This window comes from Rutidosis leptorrhynchoides, chromosome 8 (assembly GCF_046630445.1).
Source record: "Rutidosis leptorrhynchoides isolate AG116_Rl617_1_P2 chromosome 8, CSIRO_AGI_Rlap_v1, whole genome shotgun sequence".
NCBI lineage: Eukaryota > Viridiplantae > Streptophyta > Magnoliopsida > Asterales > Asteraceae > Rutidosis > Rutidosis leptorrhynchoides.
Genome location: NC_092340.1, coordinates 35,165,831 through 35,188,615, shown reverse-complemented (window position 1 = coordinate 35,188,615; position 22,785 = coordinate 35,165,831). Strand labels below are relative to the sequence as shown.

The following is a 22,785-nucleotide window of genomic DNA, read 5'->3' as shown; positions in this document are numbered from 1 at the left end:
TGTGAATGAGTTTCGGTTAGTGTTAAGTCTTGTGAGACTTAGATATGAGTTTTAGACGTGTATTGGAAGCTTGAACGAATTGAACGTTGTGTAAAACGATTTTTGTGTTTAAGGTTGTCGAACTGGCCAGATAGTGCCTTAGGCCGCGCCGCGGCAAAGCAAGCAAACCAGGAACAGAAGTTGAGTTAAGAAGGGTCAATTTTTATGTTGTATATCGCGCCGCGACGAACTGGCCGCGCCGCGGCAATTCTGCTGGACAGGTGCCGAACTTAGATCTTTTTAAGAGATTTTGAAGGGCAATTTGGTAATTTGACATATGGATCAGATTGGAGCATTAAATCTGCACCACTAGTTCATTTAATTCATTTTCTTTTTCAATTTCTTTCTTTTTCTCTCAAAAAAAACTCAACACCCATTTAGATTAAAAGTGAGATTTGAGAGTGAAGGATTGAGGGTTGATCTTTGGAGCAAGAATTAAAGTTGTTCCTTGTGTCTCTAGCTACGCGTTGATAGTCTCGGTAAGTTCCAACTCTAAGTTTTGAGTTTTAATTGGTTAATGGCTAGGGTTTTGGTTACTAGAGGCTTGTTTGACCCATTTGAGGATAAAATGGGCGAATTTGGGTTATGTTGTTGTAATGGAACCCTAATAGCCACAAACTAGGGTTTTGGTCTTGTGATTTGGGGTTGTAAGTGTCAAATAGTGTTGCTAGTCACTAATACACTTTTAGATTTATGAAAGAAGTGTTAATGGGTAAGTTTGGCTTGATTGAGAGGCTAAGTAATTTAAAATGGGTCAAAATGTACTAGTTGACCTAGTTTGGGTGAAATGGGTATGAATTACCCTAAGTTTGTGTTAACTGAAGTTACTAGACTTTAATTCACTAGCTTTAGTGTTTAAAGTCGAGTCTTGGCCATTAAAGGGGCGGTTGTGGTGTGTTTGAGTCATTTAATGCGAGTTGGGTCATTAAATGCTCAAGTAGGTGTAATGTGGTTAATTCCACTAGTTGTGTATTGAAATTGTACTTAATGTATTAGGTACTTTGCTTTGAAGCTCGGAAGTGCATAATCATCACCGAAGTGTTAAGGTGAGTGGAATAATTATATGCGTGCATATATGATGTATTTATTTGTGTAATTGAGTTGTGAAGTGTCGACGTGTTAAGACACCACTCCTCACGTGGCGAGTGAAGTGTCAATGTGTTAAGACACCACTCGGGAGTGAAGTATCGATGTGTTAAGATGCCACTCCGAGAGATGTAACGAGTGAAGTGTCGATGTGCTAAGACACCACTCGGGGTGAAGTGTCGAAGTGTTAAGGCACCACCCAGGGTGAAGTATCGACGTGTTAAGATGCCACCCGTGGGGTTAGTGTACGAAGTGTTAAGTGCACTAATGGTTGTTATGAACTCCGAAGGTCTTTAAACACCATTCCCTCGTTCGTTTGGTTAACCATGGTTGTGTGTGTGGATTGTAGCATATTATATTGTTTAAACTATATGCTATTGTTATGCTAGCTCGTATGGTGGAAGGTTTAGTGTTATACTTGTGATGGTATGATTACTTATAATGCTAGCATGTATGCGGTAAATGCGTAAGTGATTGCAAGTAAGTAGGTTGTATATGTAAACGTATAATTGTTGTACTCACTAAGCATTAGCTTACCCCTCTCGTTGTTTATCTTTTTAGATGCAGGCGTGGACAAGGGCAAGGGGGTTGTTGGGCACTAGGTGTCCCTTGATGATGTTATGTTGGAGCTTTTGGAAGTTGGCCTAGCGTTTTGGGTAGTTTAGTCCCAAACCATGCTCGATGTGTTGTTTGGTTTAAAACTATCATTTTTGTATTGGTCAAACTTGTATCACATTCGTTAATGGCCTTTGTGCCTTTTGTAAACACTAAACTTGTTGTATGTTTTAACGAAACGTGTGGAATGGTTTACATATTTAATTGGCGTGTAAATGTGTATTATTTAAAAAAAAAAAAATTTATCGTATGGAATACGGGTTGGGTTGTTTCATTTATTTCATTATTTGTTAACATACATTTGGTCGAACACCTTGTGTGCCTATATGTATAATCTGTTGTTGGTTAATTTGCATTGGTGTATGTAATATATATGTATTGTAAGTAGTGGTAATCTTTTGTTCATGTTGTTTAGCCTTAGATTTTTGTTTGACTGAATAAAAATTAAGAGAAACCGTTGATACGACCTTTTTGTGCACGCAAGCAAGCAGGAACCACGCACCACGCTCGCTTTGTGCCTGAATTGATTGTGCATGGTGCATGCTGCTAACGGTTTTTTGGTTGACTGTTTGATTTATGTTCTTTATGGTTTGATTTTAGAAATATTTATCGGGTAAGTTGACCTTGAAGAATAATTTGGCTGCAATCTGAAGCATAGCAATTGAGTTGACTAAAAGGCAGCGGGCTATATTTGATGGAACTATTTATGGTCCATGGTTAGATGTCCGGTATCCAGACAACAATCCTATCTATGTACACGCGATGCTTCAAAAGAAGCGTAGATAGCCCACTAGGGGCCAATGCCCATGCACCTAAGAAAGTGTCCTATGGTTTGCGTTGTCCCGTAAACATCTTAAAATAACGCATCAACTTAAATCAACTACTTTACATTTTAAGGTAAGTTATCTTGTTTAACACATCTTTAGGAGATTCATGGTCCACCATTTGTATCAAAATCTTATCATCCTCATTGACCGCATGTCACCTATTTCGTCAAGTCCCTAGTATCCTCGACGGATGAAAAAAATAGCCACTCACGTAACCACTATTACTCAACTAGTCTATCATATTGGTCCTCGTTGATGGTTCAAGTTTTATTGAATTGTAAGTGTTGAGTCAAGTACAAGATACTTGAACTTAAAATTAAAATTAAAAACGTAAAGTTACATAACTAGTGGATTAAATGGTAATAAGTACTTGACAACAGAGTGGAATGTTTTGAATACCTGAATGGATTAATATCGGTGTATTTTAATATACAAAACAACCATAAAGTCACCATTTGACTTATATAACCAAGTGGAGAAAGGGAAGAAAGGGAATGACATATACCAAAGTCTATGTTTTAAAAATCTCCTCCAAACTGCTTAAATATGCACGGTTTGCTTCATCATTTGGGACTTCATTAAGCGTTGACAACGCAATGATTAAACACCGCATTGTCAAAGCTTAATGAAGTCACAAACGATCAAACAGACCATGCGTATTAAAACATCTGGTGGAGATGTTTATAAACATCGACTTAGGTAGATGTCATCCCTATTTCACTTGGTTATTAGAGTCACATGTTGTACTGGATGGTTGTTGTTGTATGAAAAAAGACAGACATAGTCATCCGTTCAGGTATTCAAAACATTCCGCCATTAACACATACTTGTTACCATCTTAACCCACCAGCAATGTAACCATAATTTTAATAAGTGTGACTTTAAATAAGCATTAAACTGACTCCATGCACTAAACAATTATAGTTCGATTAAACCTAGACCACCAAAGATGAGAAATATGATGGACAAGTTGAGAAATGACGGTTACCTGAGTTGTTATTTTCCTCATCTATTGAGGTTGGTGGGGTGAATGTCGAGGAATAAGGTGAATGGGGGCGAATGTCGATGAAAAGATCTTGACACAAATGGTGGATCATCAACAACTTCAAGATATCTTTAACAAGATTAGTTATCCTGAAATATAAAGTAGATGATCAGTTATCCTGAAAACTCAAGATACAACTGATGAGCTGTTTTAAGCTCGTGAAACATATTTTTTCTCTTCTTCATTCGGGTTACTTCATTTTTGTGCAACACGCACTACTACGCACGATGCACCAATCAACACACACCACGTACCAAATCACCTTTTGCTTGCGTGCGTGTTTTTCAATGATTGTTGTCCATTCAATGCCCAAAAGAACCAGTAAGCGTGAGTTTAACTCTCGGTTTAATGCCCAAACATTACTCTCGGTTCAAATACTCACTTAACTGGATACATTTGGGAATTCAATGGACAACTAAGAGATATTGTTGGTGGTGATATTGGTGGTTGTATAAAGATATTGGTGGTGGTGATGCTGGGACAGAGCCTAAACCTTTATCGATGATATTGGTGTGGTGGTGGTGATGATGTTGTGGTGGTGGTAAAGATATATGATGCGTTTTGGTGTTGGTGATGTTGTTGGTGATATTTATGGACGTTTAATGTGTTGGTGCCCGTGAGCTTGGGATCCCCACTTTTGACTTTAATTTAATGTCTTAATAACCGACAATAAACAAGAAAAAATGATATGCGTTTGGCTTTTACTGTGTTGGTAACGTTTTAATGTGGCTTAATGGCGTTTAAGATCTTGATAATCGAATGAAATATCAGAAAATCTTATCATGAATATCCTTATCTTATCTGTTGCTTCACGCACCATGCACGAACCAACACGCATTGTGCGTGTTGTGCTATGCGTGATGTTGGTTGCTTGGAACATTAGCTGAGCACCAAGATATGTTCGGTTACACGCATCGCACACTATGGGGTACGCATGATGCGTGGTGCTTGGACATGGGGCATATCTTGCAATTTCGTCTTTTTAGGTCATATTGTTAGAGATTTCCGGTAACGGAGGCATTTTGACTAATTTACCTTAAATAGGAGTTCTGTTACGTTCATGATTGTATCTGGTATATATATAGATACGCTTCCTATTAGTTGAATAATGTAATTGAGCTCAATCAAGATTTTATATTTTTATATTTCTGTATCGGAGATTACTACTCCATTTATTCATTTAATACAAATGATTAAACAATGCGAAATGAGATATCAAAAGGATATATACTACAATGGGGTAACTTTGAAGTAGTATAGACTATCTGTAGTGGTTAGGGGCGTGTGTTAGGGACGTGAGTTGCTTTTTGTACCTTTTTGATGACTAGGATGTGTGGGTTGTTTTTGTAGAGTAATGGTGGTGTGAGTTTTTAGTGTGGGTTAAGAGTGTTGTGATGATGTGGTAAAATATGATTGGTATAAAGGATAAAAATTGAATTAAAATAATATATTAAAAATATTAACAAAAATGCAACCAATCATATTGCTTGCCTTACCGTTGCTTGGGCCGTGACTATCCAAAGAACCATGGGGTACGCATGATGCGTGGTGCGTGGACATGGGGCATATCTTGCAATTTCGCCTTTTTAGTCATATTGTTAGAGATTTCCGGTAACGGAGGCATTTTGACTAATTTACCTTAAATAGGAGTTCTGTTACATTCATGATTGTATCTGGTATATATATAGATACGCTTCCTATTAGTTGAATAATGTAATTGAGCTCAATCAAGATTTTATATTTTTATATTTCTGTATCGGAGATTACTACTCCATTTATTCATTTAATCCAAATGATTAAACAATGCGAAATGAGATATCGAAAGGATTTATACTACAATGGGGTAACTTTGAAGTAGTATAGACTATTTGTAGTGGTTAGGGGAGTGTGTTAGGGACGTGAGTTGCTTTTTGTACCTTTTTGATGACTAGGATGTGTGGGTTGTTTTTGTAGAGTAATGGTGGTGTGGGTTTTTAGTGTGGATTAAGAGTGTTGTGATGATGTGGTAAAATATGATTGGTATAAGGGATAAAAATTGAATTAAAATAATATATTAAAAATATTAACAAAAAAGCAACCAATCATATTGCTTGCCTTGCCGTTGCTTGGGCCGTGACTATCCAAAGAACGCTCGATAAAATCAAAAAGCAATGCCTTGATACTGGACATGGGGGGCGGCGCTTGAAGCCACCTCACCCTCCCCACGTCGTTGCATGCTGCCGCTACAAGAGGTCTAAGACGTCATTGTATTGAAGGAATCTTGAAATTGTCGTGTTCAAAACAATGACACCAGTTAGACCATAGATAATGGTGACTGTGACGTGGAGTGGTGGAGTTGCACTTTTTGGGGAAAAACTGTGACTGGGCCATGACATTTTGGGGGGGGGGGGGGGGGGGAGTTGTAATGGGGGGCTTTTGTTTTGGTAAGCCTGTGACGTGGCATTTCCTTTTTCTTTTTTTTAATTGTTTTTAAATTATTTTTTATTTTGTTTAATACAAAATATAAACTTAATTAGACAAAAGTACATTAATTATTTAAAAAAAAAACACGCAAAAAAAAAAAAAAAAAAAAAACATTACAGTACATTATTAAAAAAAACACTAGTTATGCATCGAGCGAAAGTTTGGCGGGAGGTTCCAAATATGAGTCGTTAAATCTTCACGAAGTTGATCGTGCACGTCTCGATCGCGAATCTCTTTCTCTCGTGATCGACGATCTTTGACCCTTCTTCGAATATTGCGACGAGGCCGGTTTTCGGGTTTATCTAACTATTCTTGTTCCCAAGTACTTAACGCAAACCCGTTATCTTCTTGTATCATGTTGTACATAACAATACAACTATACATTATCCTTCTCATCTTATTAACACTCATAACTCGTGCCGGTGTTTTTAAAATCGCAAACCGACCTTGTAAAACACCAAATGTACGCTCAACATCCTTTCTAGCACTCGCTTGAAATCTAGTAAATTTTTTTCTAGGCTCTTCAATTGGAGTCGTGTACCCCTTTATTAGTGTTGTCCAATCGGGATATATCCCGTCCGCCAAGTAGTAACCAAAGGGATACTGGTTTCCGTTTACTTCAAACGGTGAAGGTGCGGCTCTATCCTTACGAAGGGAATCAAACAACGGAGAATGATTTAACACATTAATGTCATTGTTTGAACCCGCCATCCCAAAAAACGCATGCCATATCCACATATCGTATGAAGCAACCGCTTCAAGCATGATCGTCGGGTGACCGTGATCACCTCTCGTATATTGACCTTTCCATGCTACGGGACAATTTTTCCATGCCCAATGTATACAGTCAATACTACCCAACATTCCCTTGAAACCATGTTTCTCCTCGTGCGCCGAATACAACCGAGCAATGTCAGTTGCATTAGGCTTCCTCAAATATTCCCGCCCATATAAGTCAATTATACACTTGCAAAAATTATTTAAAGTAACATAACCCGTTTTTTCCGCCATTTTAATATATTCATCAAATATATCCGCGGTCATCCCATACGATAATTGCCGTAACGCGCAAGTTATTTTTTGAATAGTTGAGAAACCAAGACGTCCAAGTGCATCCGGACGTTGTTGGAAAAAAGTAAAATGATCGGGGGCATTAGGAGTATAAAAGTGTTGAAGAATACCGTCTTTGATACGGAGAAATAAAACTTTGCGCATCCGAAATCGTCTCTTGAAAATGTCGTCCAGAAACGTCGGATTTTCACAAAAGTAATCGTTCCACAATAATTGACCCGCTGCTTCACGATCTCTATTTAAAAAACGTCGTGGTTGTCTTTGAAAACGAGTTCTTGGTTGGATTTCTTCCTCTTCTTCGGACGACGTTGAATCGAATAGCAAATCGATACTTAAGGCTAAAAAATCCATATTTTTTAGTTACTAAAACAAAAAGAAAATATAAACTTTTATATATATGTGAGTGTGTATATATGTGAGTGTGTAGTGAATACAAGTGTGAAAAATGAAAATAAAGAGTGTGTATTTATAGAAGAAAAAAAAAAAAAGCAACGGCTAGCTTCTCCAACGGATATAAAATTTGAACCAATCAAAACGTGCCACGTCCCCTTAAATTGCGTTTGTACCAGCGTTTTTAAAGCACAAACGCCCCTCCACAAACGCCCACAAACGCCCATTCCGGGCGTTTGTGGTCGGAAAACGGCGACAAACGCCTGCGTTATCTATGGTCTTACACCACCTTTTCACACTTTAACATCCTTTTTAGTAATTAAATTAACATTTGACATCAATAATTATAATTACAAGTTGGTTGTTTTGCATGACTTCAAACTTTGGGGGCTTAACTTGTAATATTATATGTATCTTTCAATCTTGATTAGCTCTTCATATACATTGAAGTCTACTAAATTTAGTTTCATTTTCAGTTTATTCTTCTGTGTGATTTAGGGAGGTATATCAAACGAATAAACGGGTAAACATATAAGGTTTAGAGAAGTTTGAAAACAATGACAATTGGAATAATGGAGGTAAATCTTGTTGATGCTCACGGTCTTAAAAAGTCCGATTTCCTCAGTACGTTATTACTTATTACTCCTATTCCGATTCTTCTTATAGTTGTTATGCAACTTATCTTGATTATCGATAAAAAGTCATTGATAGCGAACACCAGATAACTCAATGCTCTTTATTTGTTATTGAGCAGACAAAATAGATCCATATGTATTAATCCAATACAGGAGTCAAGAGCATAAGAGCACTATTGCCAAAGGTAAATAAACAAACTTTAACAATTATCTACTATTATTTTATTATTATTATTATTATTATTATTATTATTATTATTATTATTATTATTATTATTATTATTATTATCTATTATCTACACACACTAAAAGGGATACAATTTACTATTCATAGTATCACCTTGGTAATATTCCCACTTTTAGGGGTAACTTAGTTATTCAAGTTTTCTTTTTATAAAAAAACTTACTTTCTAATGATTTTCTTTATGCTTTTTTCCTACTTTTTTTTTTTACTATCATTTTACATTCTTTATTTTTTAATGTTAAATTAAATGAACCGTTCACTAAACTAACTGTTAACCGACCAAAATCACCTTGCATTGAAGCGTATTTTTTTTATATTCCCCCTCTTTTTTTAAATATTTTTTTTAAATGTTCGATTAATCAACCGTTAAAAGTGCAATAAACTGACCATGAACCAGCCAAAACCATCTTACAGCGAAGCGCATGTTTTTTTTATCCTCGTCTGATACATTTGTCATATGTCACCATTTGAGAAATAGTATGGCAATAATTAAATAGGTGCATTTTTTATTTAGTTTGTACGCTTCATCTCATCAAAGATATGTTAATTCATTGTCAAAGTTAACCATTATTATATATATACTATAGACTTTGGTGACGTAAAAAGATGTAAATATTATCCCAAAATATCTTTAAACCTGATCCATTTACTCGTTATATATGAAACCTTAAAATTATGCAGGGCAGGGAAGTAATCATAAGTGGAACGAAAAGTTCACTTTTAGGGTAGAATATCCAGGTGAGGACAAGCAACCTAAGCTTGTTCTAAAGATAATGGATCATGACACCTTCTCATCTGATGACAACTTAGGACAAACAACGTAAGACCCTGATACCCTGAAATCTTTATTATTGGTTGACAAAATTACACGATTTTTTTTAAAATATTCTATCCTTATTGTTATTGTCGTGCATTCAGGATATACTTGAAAGAACTTTTGGAACTAGGAGTGGAGAATGGAAGCGCTGAACTACATCCTCAAAAGTTTCGTGTTGTGGATAGTAACGAAAGCTACTGTGGAGATATTCGAGTTGGTGTAACCTTCACCCCGAGGGTACTCATTTTATCTTTAATAATTTAGGAAACTAACAAAATAAAATTAAAAAAATTAATTATCAAAGTAATTAGATCATATCTAAGATAGTGTTACTTATATGTTTTCTGTATGTTGGCTGTTAATATATATTTCTCAGGTTGAAACCGAAGCGTATGCACAAGACTTTGGAGGATGGAAGGAGAGTCAATGTCAGAATAGGAGAATGTAGATGTTTGGTAAATACTGAAATTAAGATGAAAATGTTCGTAGAACGTGAACTAGCCTTGTAAGGCTCACGCGTAATCTTGGCTTTTGTATAAATTTTATATTTATGAAGTTAAATGATATAAATATAAATAAACATTAATCTTAGGCAAAGATAGCTTGTAACTTAGTGTTTGTGAAAAAATCCCCACCTAATCACCTACTGACGTCCCCGGTCTCATTCATAATACATCGAAGAGTATAATTTGTAATATATGATTGTATAATATATTTATCGAAGGATAAATACATCAAATGTCGTTCATTGGTGCAAAAAGGTTTGTACGTTACCGCCATTAATTAATGACTGTAATGCTATGTAGACTATTATTATGTTTCCATCAATCTAAGAATTTATATTTATAGTCGAACCCTAAATTTATAAGACCACCATTAACCAGACTTATAAAAAACGAAAAGAAACGCCCCCAAATATGATCTGACATGTGAGTTGGAAAGAAATTTGTCGCCCTGACGCCATTAACCCTGACGTCCGGGGGCGTTAGTCACAAAATTGACGGAAAAAAGTACGCGTCAGGGGTGTATGAGCTAATCAAAATTTATGATTAATCTTTATATATTATTAATTTATTTATTTTATACTTAACTTCAAATCATATTTCACCACATCACTCAAAATCATTTCACTCACCTAAATTTAACACTCACTACTATCTAACTTTATTGTCACGTCACAGTTAAAAAATTCACGTTTTCATCTGACTGACTACATGTCACCGCTAGGGTTGATACAAAATCAAACAACAGGGACTATTTTTGATGAAAAAAACATAAGAACCACGAGTATAATCAGATACAAATAAGAGGGACCATCAATGAAATTCTGTCTATTTGAATTTAATTTAAAATTAATTAAAATATTAATAAAGCCCAATAAAATAAACATTGGTTCGTTAAAATATCGCCGAAGCTGAATTCCGAAATTACAAGAATCCCCAAATTAAACCCTAGAAAACCCTAAAATCTAAAATCTTAGAACCCTGTCGTAAACCCTAAAAAATCTAAAATTGGACAACTTCATCGATATATTTATCTCGCTATTCCACATTCCGCCTCGTATCTTGCTGTAATGGATGTGGTGGGTGAGATACTTGCAAGGTTGGATGTAGAAGATGTTCTCCGATGCAAGAGTGTTTGTAAGTCATGGTATAATTATTTATCAACTAGTTATTTTGTTAATAAAGTTCATCTAAAACATAGTATTAATAGGAATCGTGAGCATGGAGATTTAAGAATTCAATTACATTATAAATTCTTTTATAGCACTAATAACATGGTTGGTTCATGTAACGGCCTTGTTTGCATCTCTTTTTTTAAAAAAAGAGATAGATTTTTAGTAACTAATCCTTCCACTCGGGAGGTTAGAGAACTGCCAATGCTTCTTCCTTACAAGTTCAACAATAGAGTCGTATGGGGTTTTGGTTATGATTCTACCACGGATGATTACAAGGTTGTTTTTGGTAGTGATAAATCCAATCATCATATGGGTTTTCAAGTGTTATCTTTAAAGTCGAATAAATGGAAATACACCGTCGGAGAATGTGATGACTATTTAACTTATAATGCTCATCATCGTTTTCTTGCCGGTGTTTTATACGATGGGGCGCTTCATTGGTTTGTGAATGATATGAAGAAGAACAAAACTGTTATTCTTTCTTACGATTTATCTCTAGACAAATTCAAAGAAGTCCCCCAACCATGTGATGCGAAATATGTATGTGGTGATGAGCATGAAAACATACTAGGAGTGTTTGAAGGATGTCTATGCATAATTCGACCATATGATTTGGTTAGTGATGACTGCCACGCATGGGTGATGAGAAACTATAATTGTTGGCAAATGCTTCCACATGATTACCAAGGTAATAAGTATGCTGCTCCTGCTGCCACTATTGCGTACAAGCTCGATCGCCTTCCAAACAACACTTGGCGTTTATGTGATGATGATAAAGGAAATGTAGATCTGTCTTCGCAGGATTGGTTTAATATTCCTGCCCCAATATATGTCAAGTCACTTGTATCTCCCTATCTCTTCATGAAACCAAGCAACAACAACAACAACAACAAGAGGGAATTGGATTCTAGTTTTGAGAAACCAGAGAAAAAGAATAAAAAGAGGATATTCTTATCATTATGAATGCTTCTTTCTATAGATACATGATGGTATGGACAAATGTTATGCTTTCTTATTATTACATTACATAATACATAATACATAATATTATTACATTACATTACATATTAAATTAAATGTGGATATGTAATATGTATATATGTATGTATCTTTATGATAATGATTGATTGCTTATATTTATTGCTGATCAATCGTGTTCCAAAGGATGTGCCTTTAATTTATTTGGGTGCCAGTTTTCTTCTAACTGTTTACTAACAGAAGAAGTTTATAAATTGTTAGTCGCACACATGTTTTTTTTTTGTTTTTTTATTTTATTTTAAATTTTGCTTTGTTGTACTACTTACGTTGCATATATATATATATATATATATATATATATATATATATATATATATATATACTGATATTCTGTTTTGTATTTTCATTTAATTAAGGGACATTCTCCTACTAGCTCCAGGGACTAGTGCTACTTTGGATACTATTTATCATGTATTCAAAATGATACCAAATTCTTGCATGGATTTCAATAAGTTGCAGCTTAATAGATTTCAATAACTTGTATATGATGGTTTTATAAGATTTTTTATCTACTATTTTTTTTTTTCCTTTTTAATGTGAGACTCTGTTATTAACGTTTATATATGGTTCGAAATCAAACCCGTAAGAGGAATTTTCTATTTTTTTTTTTTTTTTTTTTTTTGTGAACGTCTTATATTTAGGATTTTATTTCCTCGTATTTGTAAAATATACTATTCATTTATTGAATAGAAATTGGTCGTTGGAATGTGCCATCTAGGCCTAACTTGATTTGTTCCAAACCCGTAAGAGAATGGGTTTTTTGTTTATAAGAGCATTTTTAAGTCGGCTCGCCTCAGATATTATAAAATCTATGACCATCTCTGATTATCGCCAAAAATGGGTGATGAAAACCTGCAGTTGTTGGCATCTGCTTCTACGTGAGTACCAAGGTAATAAGTAATCAATTGGACATCCAATTCGCGCATATATGACATGATCGATAGATATACTCCAACATTCCACTTTTATTTCATATCATATTCATGGAATATGATTCACTTTAAGATGCGTTGGTGGTGAAATGGTAGACACGCGAGACTCAAAATCTTGTGTTGTCCGCCCTTCTCCATTCTATTTTAAAGAGTAAGGCTTTCCAGACTCGTAAAAGACGGTTACAAACAAGAGCAGGGGTTAGTAGTCTCTCCTGTTGCAGCTCCATCCTTGACACTTATGTGGGGTGAGATACCAATCATCTGATATCGCCCATAAAGCTAAGAGGCCACTGGCACCGAATAATACCCATTAAGAACACTAAGGTGCAATATGGATATTGAACACCAAATAACTTAATGCTCTTTATTCGTTCTTGCGCACACAAAATAGATCCATGTGTGTTAATCCAATACAGGAGTCAAGAGCACAATAACACCATTGCAAAAGGTAAAGTCAATGAACAAATAAATATACAACAATTTTGTACATTGTCATATGTGATCATTTAAAAAATAGTATGCAATAACCAGAATAACTAGGTGCCTTCATTTAGTTTATATAAACTATCGCAAGGCAAACGAGTATTTGAGGTTCTGATATCTTCACGAAAAGTCTTAGATTCAAACCTTATTAACTACTCTGTATATAATTCTCCTTCCCCGGTTAGCATTAACATAAAAAAACTTATCTGTATTCGTTTAATCATTTAGTTTATATACTTCATCTTTTTTTTTTAGAACGGCAGAATTAAATTAAGCTAGCAAGAAGCTAGGAAAAAATTACAAAATGTTCAAAGGAAATTGAAGCCAAACATTCCAATCGATCTTAAATAACTTAGATCTAGAGGATAACCAATCAAAAGCATTAACAACAATGTAGTCTAAAAGATGGCTCTTCTTGAACAAACCGGAGCTGAAGACAATATCGTTCCTGAGCCTCCAAATAGACCAGAGAGATGTGATGCAGATGCAGTGTAAAACAAGCGTAACTTTTGGGTCTGGGGAGGCCGAAGCTAGCCAATTCCGAAGCTCCAACCCATTTGACCACCTAGGCAGGGAAATACCGGTCCATGAAGCAACAAAACTCCACACTTGAGAAGCAGACTGACAATGAAAGAAAATATGGTTCGAATCCTCCAAGAAAAATCCGCAATCAGAGCACGAGAAAGTAGAACAATACACATTTCGGGCCTGCAAATTCTTCTTATGGGGCAATCTATTAAGCAAAAGGCGCCAATAAAAAATAAGGACTTTAGAAGGGATCACTTTATTCCAGTACGTGTGTCGGGAGACGTCCATAGAGCTATCTAAAATATGCCGAAGAGAGCTAACCGAAAACACATTATCAGAAGTAAGAGACCAAACCCACTTGTCCACCTTATCCGTACATGAAACATTCTCCAATAAGTTGCAAAGAGAAGTGAGTTGATCAGCTTCTGCCCCACCACGAACACCTCTTCGCCATTGCCAAACCCAATTAAGGTTCTGCCATCTATCAGAAACCAAGCATTCCCTATTCACGTCAAGGTAGAAAAGACGTGGGAAAAGAGCACCAAGAGTGGAATCATGACACCATCTATCCATCCAGAATCTAGTATGAAGACCATTTCCAACATGAATGGACAAGATTGAAGGGTGAATAACCTGCAAAGAGTGCAAAGATAAAAGACAACTGTTAATTTTGCCCCAACAAGTAGCAGGAGCACGCGTGATGCAAGGATAAAGGCCATCCGGTTGAACACCATGAATAGCTTGAATAATTTTGACCCAAATTTGGTTCTTGTTATGGACATAACGCCACCTCCATTTATAAAGAAGAGAATTGTTGAGAGATTCCATGCTAATCACACCAAGACCGCCCTTATCTTTTTCTTTCAAAATGTCATCCCACTTGACCCAATGAATCTTTCTATTGTTTAAGTTTATATACTTCATCTCATCGCAAGATAAACTGACTATATGTTATAACCCATCTCTAATGTTTCTTTGTCACAGTCGATTATTACTCCCTAGAGACTTATTTTGGGACAAATAAAATTGAAAATTTAAACAATTATTTTGAGACGAGTAGAGTATATAATACGGACTTAATTGAGATATAAAAAATGTAAATGGTATCCCAAAATATATGTGAGTATGTGAACCAACATCTTTATGCTTGCAGCCTTAAATGATGCAAGACACTAGGGCTAGGAAGTAAATTTTAAATGGAACGAAAAGTTCACATTCATGGTAGAGTATCCAGGTGCTGACAAACAGCCAAAGCTTGTTCTAAAGATTATGGATCATGACACCCTCTCATACTGATGAAGAAATAGGACAAACAATGTAAGAAGACCCTGATCTAAGCATAATATGGGACATACACGACTCACATAATGTGATAATGGTTGTGGCAATGGTGCTCTTGTGCTTTTAACTACTCTATTGAAAATTTTATTCATTTACCCATTGCTGATACTACACTACAATGTATAAAACCATGATGATGTTAATCTCGGATGATATTAAAAGAGTCAAAGGATGACTTTGACTTAGTCAAAGTCACATCCTTTGTGGAATTTTCAGTTTTATATTTTAACATTAAAGAAACTAAAAGTACTTAAACTGCCAATGATTACAAAATACAGGGGTAGAAAAGTAAATATTGTAAGTCATGACGTCCTCATTTTCTTTATTACTCATATTTAGTAAGTTCATGTAAAATGCCGTCTGCGTGTGATTTTCTCAATTTCATCATTTCTAATTAAATACGTCATTTTTAATTTATTAATTTTCTGTTCGTGTTTGAAATTGAAGATAGTGAAATGACGATCGGAATAATGGAGGTGAATCTGGTGGATGCTCACGGTCTCACCAAATCCGATTTCCTCAGTACGTATTCTACCCAAATTTCACTTCTCGTTCAGTTTTTTCCTCAAAATCTGTTTAATCGACCGATATCGTTCAGTTTATCTGTAGTTCAAGCTTTTTAAATCGTTTTATTATGATTTTAGCGTAATTTTTGGCTGAAATTTCGTGTTCCTTCATGTTGACCGTGAATATAGGTGGTTGACGTGGCCGGTGTTGGCCGGTCACAAATGTAAACTCCACCTTTTTTTTATGTGATCGGTTGGCTAATAGTCTCAAAACGACATCATTTTATTTAGAAAAGAATATAACAATAATAAATAAAATTACATGGTACGGATTAGTATTTATTGCTTTGGTTGTAGCTAATTAACCATTGAATGTTCAATTGTTCATCGTGTGAGCCTCACCTAACAATATAATAAGTATAAGTATATTCTGTAATAAAAGTGTTAAATACAATTTGTTAGTTGGGAATAATTATTATTTTTATAAATTGGCTACATTGTCAAACGCCTTGGTAGCTGATTTGAGGACTAAGGTTCAGAGTTTGTTTGATCTAATGGCATTTGAGTAATCCATAGCTGGGGATCATAAGTTGTAATGAAACCTTTCTAAAAATATACTCCGTATTAAGCATGTGGTGATTGACCTGTATACTGTTTACATTTGTCATACTTTTCACCTTCTTTGTTTCATTATTTTATTTTAGATTATAAATTTCTGTCATTAAGAATACTATATTATACAGTATATTACGACTAGTCTACTACTATGTTTGGAGTTCATTTAGTTCTTGGTTTAAACCATATCTGCCTATCTAAATTTGTTATCAACAATAAATGTTAAAATAATTAGGCCTAATATATTTACAATTTTAAACTCAGTTTACTTTTATTATAAACTACAAAAAGTTAATTTCCTTTGTGATACCAACTTTCTTTATTTGATTTTGATATGAATGTTTATGTATGATAACTTTGAACTATTAATATTGAATTAAGTTAAATATGACAGGCTATAGTTAGCATTTGGTGACCCATATTATGACAAACATTTTACCATAGATTGTATAGTTGTTTATCATGTGTATTGATTTAATCTGCTCTGGACCTCAGGTTGCATGACTAGCTGATTATGTCTGTACACCCTTTATACTTATCATGATAACTTTATTGTGTTATACTGTATTATATTATGTTCCATCCATTCCTCTTTCAGAATTATTAAGGAATTATTATGTTATGTATATACTTTATAATTGATTTATTTTCTTGTATTCCTTGTGGTGTAGACAACATAGATCCATATGTGCTGATCAAATACAAGAGTCAAGAGCACAAGAGCACTGTTGCCAAAGGTAAGATTAATTTGATCTCAACTGACTGAAATAAATTATCAAAATTATGTTACCATTTAAAATAAGAGCACTAAAGATTCTTTGGTAATATTATATGCTACCATTTAAATAAGAGAGTGTACATACATGAATTGAAATGTTGATTCCAAACATTGACATACATATAATATACTGAGTATTAGTTTGACTTTGAATTGGCCATGGCAAGATGCAATTTTTTGTGCTAATACATGATTATTTGTATATATATATATATACATATATATATATATATATATATATATATATATATATATATATATATATATATATATATATATATTAATGTTTTGAATGATGTAGGACAAGGTAGCAACCCAAAGTGGAACGAAAAATTCAGCTTCAGGGTAGAGTTTCCTGGAGCAGATGAACAGCCTAAACTTGTTCTCAAGATCATGGACCATGACACCTTCTCAGCTGATGACTACATTGGTCAAACAACGTAAGATTTTACTTTGACCAAATTTTGAATGTTGATCTCACAAATGAATAGCTAGGTAGTAGTTATAGAGTAATATACATGTTCATCTTGTTGGAGGTGGCCAAATGGTCGTCTGTTTGGAAAGGGTTGCAGGACATAAAAGAACTTTTCCAATATTATATTTATTTTATTCCAACATAATTACAAATTATCTTTTCTAACAACATACTCATAGGTGTTACCTATTTACTGTGTCTACGTAGGATCTACTTGAAAGAAGTACTGGAATTAGGAGTGGAAAATGGAACCGCTGAGATACGTACTCAAAAGTACAGTGTTGTGAATAGTAGTGAAACCTACTCTGGAGATATTCGCGTTGGTATCACCTTCACTCCAAGGGTACTTAAATCTCGAACCTTTTTAAAACTTTATTCAGATTCAGATATCAACACAGAAAACAACAGACATCTCCAATAGTTTCACTTGTTTTTTCATTTGGGTTTTCATGGATACAGGAGGAAACCGAAACATATGGGCAAGAATTTGGAGGATGGAAAGAGAACCGGTGGTAGTTTATGAGTAATTTCTAGATTTGGTCTATGGAATTCATGAATGTTCAGTTTTGGAGTCTCTAAATTTAAGTTCTAGTTGAATTCTTTAGTGGTAAAACTCTATAGTCTTGCTTCTTCACAACATACACATGACTGATGCCTTATTTAAATCAATGATTCGTTTCAATATATCATAGGTTCCTTGCCTTTGTTAGACATGTAAACTTGTGTATAAATAAGCAAGCAAAATCACTACAACAATAGCAACAACAAAGCTCAATCCAACATATGTGGGCTATGGGGGAGGTAAGATGTAGACAATCATTCCCCTATCCTAGAATAAAGAGAAGTCGTTTCTCCACTCAGAGTGAAACACCCCAACAGTAGAGAAAGTCCTCACTCTTAATGTCCTATGGATAGAGAGATTGTTTCTGAATGAACCTCTTGCCAGTAGGTAGGTTGAACAAGCAAAATCACTGTAACATACATTTTTTTTAAAAAAAAAAGCAAGGTATGAAATATATAGTTCCAAACGAGATACAAAAGGGCAACGACCATAGTAAATAGGCTGAGCCAAAACCGAAGAAAAATCGCGAATACAAATTAGGGTGCAAAGATTGCATCCCACACGAATTTTTAACTATCTAAATACAAAGATGGGTTGACGAGCCAAGTGTGCCAGTCGATGCTTTTTCATTTAAGTCTACACGAAATCCAATCATATGACATTACTTGAATTTCATTAACCACGACCGGAGCAATGTTACCTTTGTCATGAAAAACCTTCATATTTCAATTTTTTCATAGTAGATACGCACAAACCCACTCCACGGCTTGCCAAAATTTTGTTTTGATATTTGACATGACATGGGGTGACTTTCCTCGAAACAAATCGGCATAATTTAGGTTGGAGATATTACCAAAGTTCCACCACTTATAAACACGAGACTAAACATCCAAAGAGAAACTACATGTAGCCAAAGAGTGGTCAACCGATTCAAGACCGTCATCGCACACGGGGCAACGAACGCTATGTAGATCGATGCCTCGTTTGTCAAGTTCGATCCGAACCTGAAGCCTCTTTTTAATAGCTCTCCACACGAAGATTTCTATCTTTTCGGGAACAATTAACTTAATCAATAAACATTATCATTTTCAATTCACTTTTGCCAAATGATACCAAAGCTTCAGTGTTGATCTTGGATCTAAACACTCTATTAAGCTTCAATCATCTACCAAAGAATCGAGTTGTCATGTCTAACGATGATAATTTAATTCATCAAACCAACAACACCAACCCAATCAATAAATTCAGCATACACAATTCCAAATCCGAGCAAAAGGGCTCATCATGTTAACTTACTTGGATATTTTCTAGCAAACACCACTTGTCAACATCAAAATTGGAGATTTCGTAGCCCGTCCATGAGGAAAAAAGATGAGGACGACGGAGAGAGCGACAACGGTAGCGACGGCCGGCGGCAAAGTGATATTACCAACAACAGTGCCTCAAGAATTGACGTGAAAAGCATATGTTTGTATCAGAAATCAATTAAGACACAGAAACTTACAGGCACACAACAGAGTTTACTACAGTCACCACATTCCAACAAAACAAAGACGAACTTCATCGAGCAAATGAAAAGCCTTCCCTCCGAAATCAAGAAGAAATCGGTATAATTTCCTGGTTCGTTTTAGGTGGAACCGAGAGGAGGCCCTTTCTCCTGGACCAATGTGTCGGCTTAATTCCAGATGAAATTTGTGACGAACGGCAAGTCAATTCGAAAATATGACTTTTTGATACAAATTTAGTTTTGCGTATCATCAGACATGGTCTCAGATTTTGTCATGATACAATGAATGTGATATGAAATTCCTTGTAAGAAAAAGCATGGAGAATTAGAATTATGCATCTTTTATTCTGAATTTTTGGTATTAAAGTTTATGACATGCTAGACTTAGACTTGTTAATGATGATCACCTGTAGAGAACTATTAGTAGCAAATATTCTATTGTCTGAAATTTATGTAAAGATAAACTCGGAGCTTCATTCAGTAACCGAAATATTTGATGACAATAATGATATGGATTATCTCCATTGCATATGAAACTCGGTAAATTTGATGTGCATCTTTATTATATTATCTTGGATGTTGAATTGCCTAACTAGATATCAGATTTGCAAATATAATTTGAGTGTGAAAACTTTGTTAAGTTTTTTAATTCAATGTCTCTAGGTTCAACCAAGAATATGACTAAGAATTGCTCAATATGTGTTAAAATCTTAAACACAAAAGATGTAAATCTTATGTGAGGGCATTTGACTACATCATTGATTAAGATCATATATGATACATATGATTATGGTTAATTATATATTAAGTTGCAAGATATGTAGGGAAGCTATGAAAGGTGAAATGCCCCGTTCATATCGATTATAAACGTTACATAATAATTGATTTCATTGCGAGGTATTTGACCTCTATATGATACATTTTACAAACATTGCATTCGTTTTTAAAAGACAAACTTTCATTTCTACGAAAGTTGACAGACATGCATACCATTTCATAATATCCAAACTGTAAATGACCTAATTTTAATCTTGATGAACTCAACGACTCGAATGTAACGTCTTTTGAAATATGTCATGAATGACTCCAAGTAATATCTCTAAAATGAGTAAATGCACAGCGGAAGATTTCTTTAATACCTGAGAATAAACATGTTTTAAAAGTGTCAACCAAAAGGTTGGTGAGTTCATAGGTTTATCATAAACAATAAAATTCATCATTTTGATAGACCACAAGATTTAAATGTGCATGGTACAAATGGGCCCGAATCCTACACCCACCTGTAATGTACATGCGATTTCCTTTAAATACAGTACACATATCTCGTGTACGAAATTATTTTTCAAAATGCTTAATAACCGTACACATATCTCGTGTACAAAATATCATACACATAACCTGTGTATAAAAATCATTCTCTCGATATATAACATTCACTTTGCTCTCTTTGCTTGGTAACCGACCTTAACATTTAATGCGCATCATAAATATCCCCAAAATAAACAGAACTTTCAGTCTGTAATAAATATATAAACCTCGAAGTACTAAACACCACGACCACTAGCTCTTCCGTCTAGTGAACATTCTGGGTGGGGGTGTTAAACCCGGTAGCTACCTTTAGGATTCGCGTGAATTAGGGGCCATACCCGTTTACTAATTCTTAGGTTACCAAGCTATAATAATCAGGGGGAAATATTCACATCAATTAGTGGCAATTATAACGTCCAACTAATTCAGATATAATAATCAACATAACCTCTCGTCTGTATAATAATTCATTCGAGGAATGTTTTGCTTGTGTCTATCTCGTCAAACATTTATAAAAGCATTTCATGTATTCTCAGTCCAAAAAATATAGATTGCAAAAGCATTTAATAAAACAGTTATAAAAACAGCGCATGTATTCTCAGTCCCAAAAATGTAAAGAGTAAAAGGGAATCAAATAAACTCACAATACTGTATTTTGTAGTAAAAATACATATGACGACATTGAACAAGTGTAGGGTTGATCTCGAATTCACGACCCTATATCATTTATATATATTAACTCATATAATTGTAATCGAACAGCTTTATATATTATAAATGTTATCTTAATAAATTATGTGTTCATTAATAACTTAATTAAATGTATTAAAATTTATATTAATATATATGATTATATTAAAATATATTTTTATATCACTAATACTTTACTTGGTAAAATAATATTAAAAATAGGAAGTTGTAATATTTTTATAATACTAATAATAGTAATAATAATAAATAATAGTATTGATAGTAAAAATAATGATAATAATATATAAAAATCTTGATAATGATAAAATTAATAATAATAGTAATAAGTTATTTTACTTTTATAATAATAAAAAAAAATATTGATAATAATACTTAATACTAATAATAAGTAATAATAATACTAATTATAATAATAATGATAAAAATAATAATTTTACTAATAATGTTAATCTTAATAAAATACTAATTTTAATTTATAATAATGATAATAATAATACTTATATTCCTAATAATAATAATAATAATAATAATAATAATAATAATAATAATAATAATAATAATAATAATAATAATAATAATAATAATAATAAGACTACCTTATGAGGAAAAACTTCAAAAAGAAAATAAACTGCCTCAGCCCGGGCTCAAACCCGCGACCTCCCGCTAACCCGAAAACACTCTTAACCATTCGTCCAACTTTGTTTTTCTGAAAGTATATCACCCTAAAATATATATAACCCGTTTTTAATCTGTATAAATTTTCTTCTTCATCTTCCCAAATCATCTTTCCATCATCATCTTTTATTATCATAATCTTCATCAATTATTATTATTAATGTTATCTATATTAAAGCATCATCATAATCCTAACCATAATCATAATCATTTTAATCCCATCATCTTTATCGTGCATCATTTTATTTGTCATCAACGACTTCATCATCTTACTCATCATGATCTCGCTACTAATCCTCATCCTCAACATAGAGTCTTCATTATCATGATCAACTCATAAAAAAATTGATGCTGAGTGGTGGTTGTAAACAACAACGATGGTGGCAGTGGTATTATATTGGGCTTCATAAAACAAG

At 34.1% G+C, this 22,785-nt stretch overlaps 4 protein-coding genes across 4 annotated transcripts; 3 read left to right on the top strand and 1 right to left on the bottom strand.

The window, feature by feature from the left end:
• Nucleotides 1-6,381: 6,381 nt before the first annotated feature.
• LOC139863298 (protein ALP1-like) lies at nucleotides 6,382-7,497 on the bottom strand. Its single transcript, XM_071851932.1, has one exon. The coding sequence runs from the start codon at nucleotides 7,495-7,497 to the stop codon at nucleotides 6,382-6,384; it is 1,116 nt and encodes a 371-aa protein (XP_071708033.1).
• A 596-nt stretch (nucleotides 7,498-8,093) lies between these two features.
• Nucleotides 8,094-9,680, top strand: LOC139863297 (16 kDa phloem protein 1-like). Its single transcript, XM_071851931.1, has 5 exons — nucleotides 8,094-8,160; nucleotides 8,291-8,356; nucleotides 9,097-9,235; nucleotides 9,334-9,469; nucleotides 9,609-9,680. The coding sequence occupies exons 1-5, from the start codon at nucleotides 8,094-8,096 to the stop codon at nucleotides 9,678-9,680; spliced, it is 480 nt and encodes a 159-aa protein (XP_071708032.1).
• A 983-nt stretch (nucleotides 9,681-10,663) lies between these two features.
• LOC139862971 (F-box protein CPR1-like) lies at nucleotides 10,664-12,447 on the top strand. The gene is made up of 2 exons (XM_071851607.1): nucleotides 10,664-11,899; nucleotides 12,305-12,447. Exon 1 carries the CDS (start codon nucleotides 10,806-10,808, stop codon nucleotides 11,871-11,873), a length of 1,068 nt encoding a protein of 355 aa, XP_071707708.1. The 5' UTR covers nucleotides 10,664-10,805; the 3' UTR covers nucleotides 11,874-11,899; nucleotides 12,305-12,447.
• A 3,167-nt stretch (nucleotides 12,448-15,614) lies between these two features.
• On the top strand, nucleotides 15,615-18,257 carry LOC139864792 (16 kDa phloem protein 1-like). The gene is made up of 5 exons (XM_071853363.1): nucleotides 15,615-15,754; nucleotides 17,025-17,090; nucleotides 17,433-17,571; nucleotides 17,814-17,949; nucleotides 18,066-18,257. The coding sequence occupies exons 1-5, from the start codon at nucleotides 15,688-15,690 to the stop codon at nucleotides 18,120-18,122; spliced, it is 465 nt and encodes a 154-aa protein (XP_071709464.1). The 5' UTR covers nucleotides 15,615-15,687; the 3' UTR covers nucleotides 18,123-18,257.
• The last annotated feature ends 4,528 nt before the right edge of the window (nucleotides 18,258-22,785 follow it).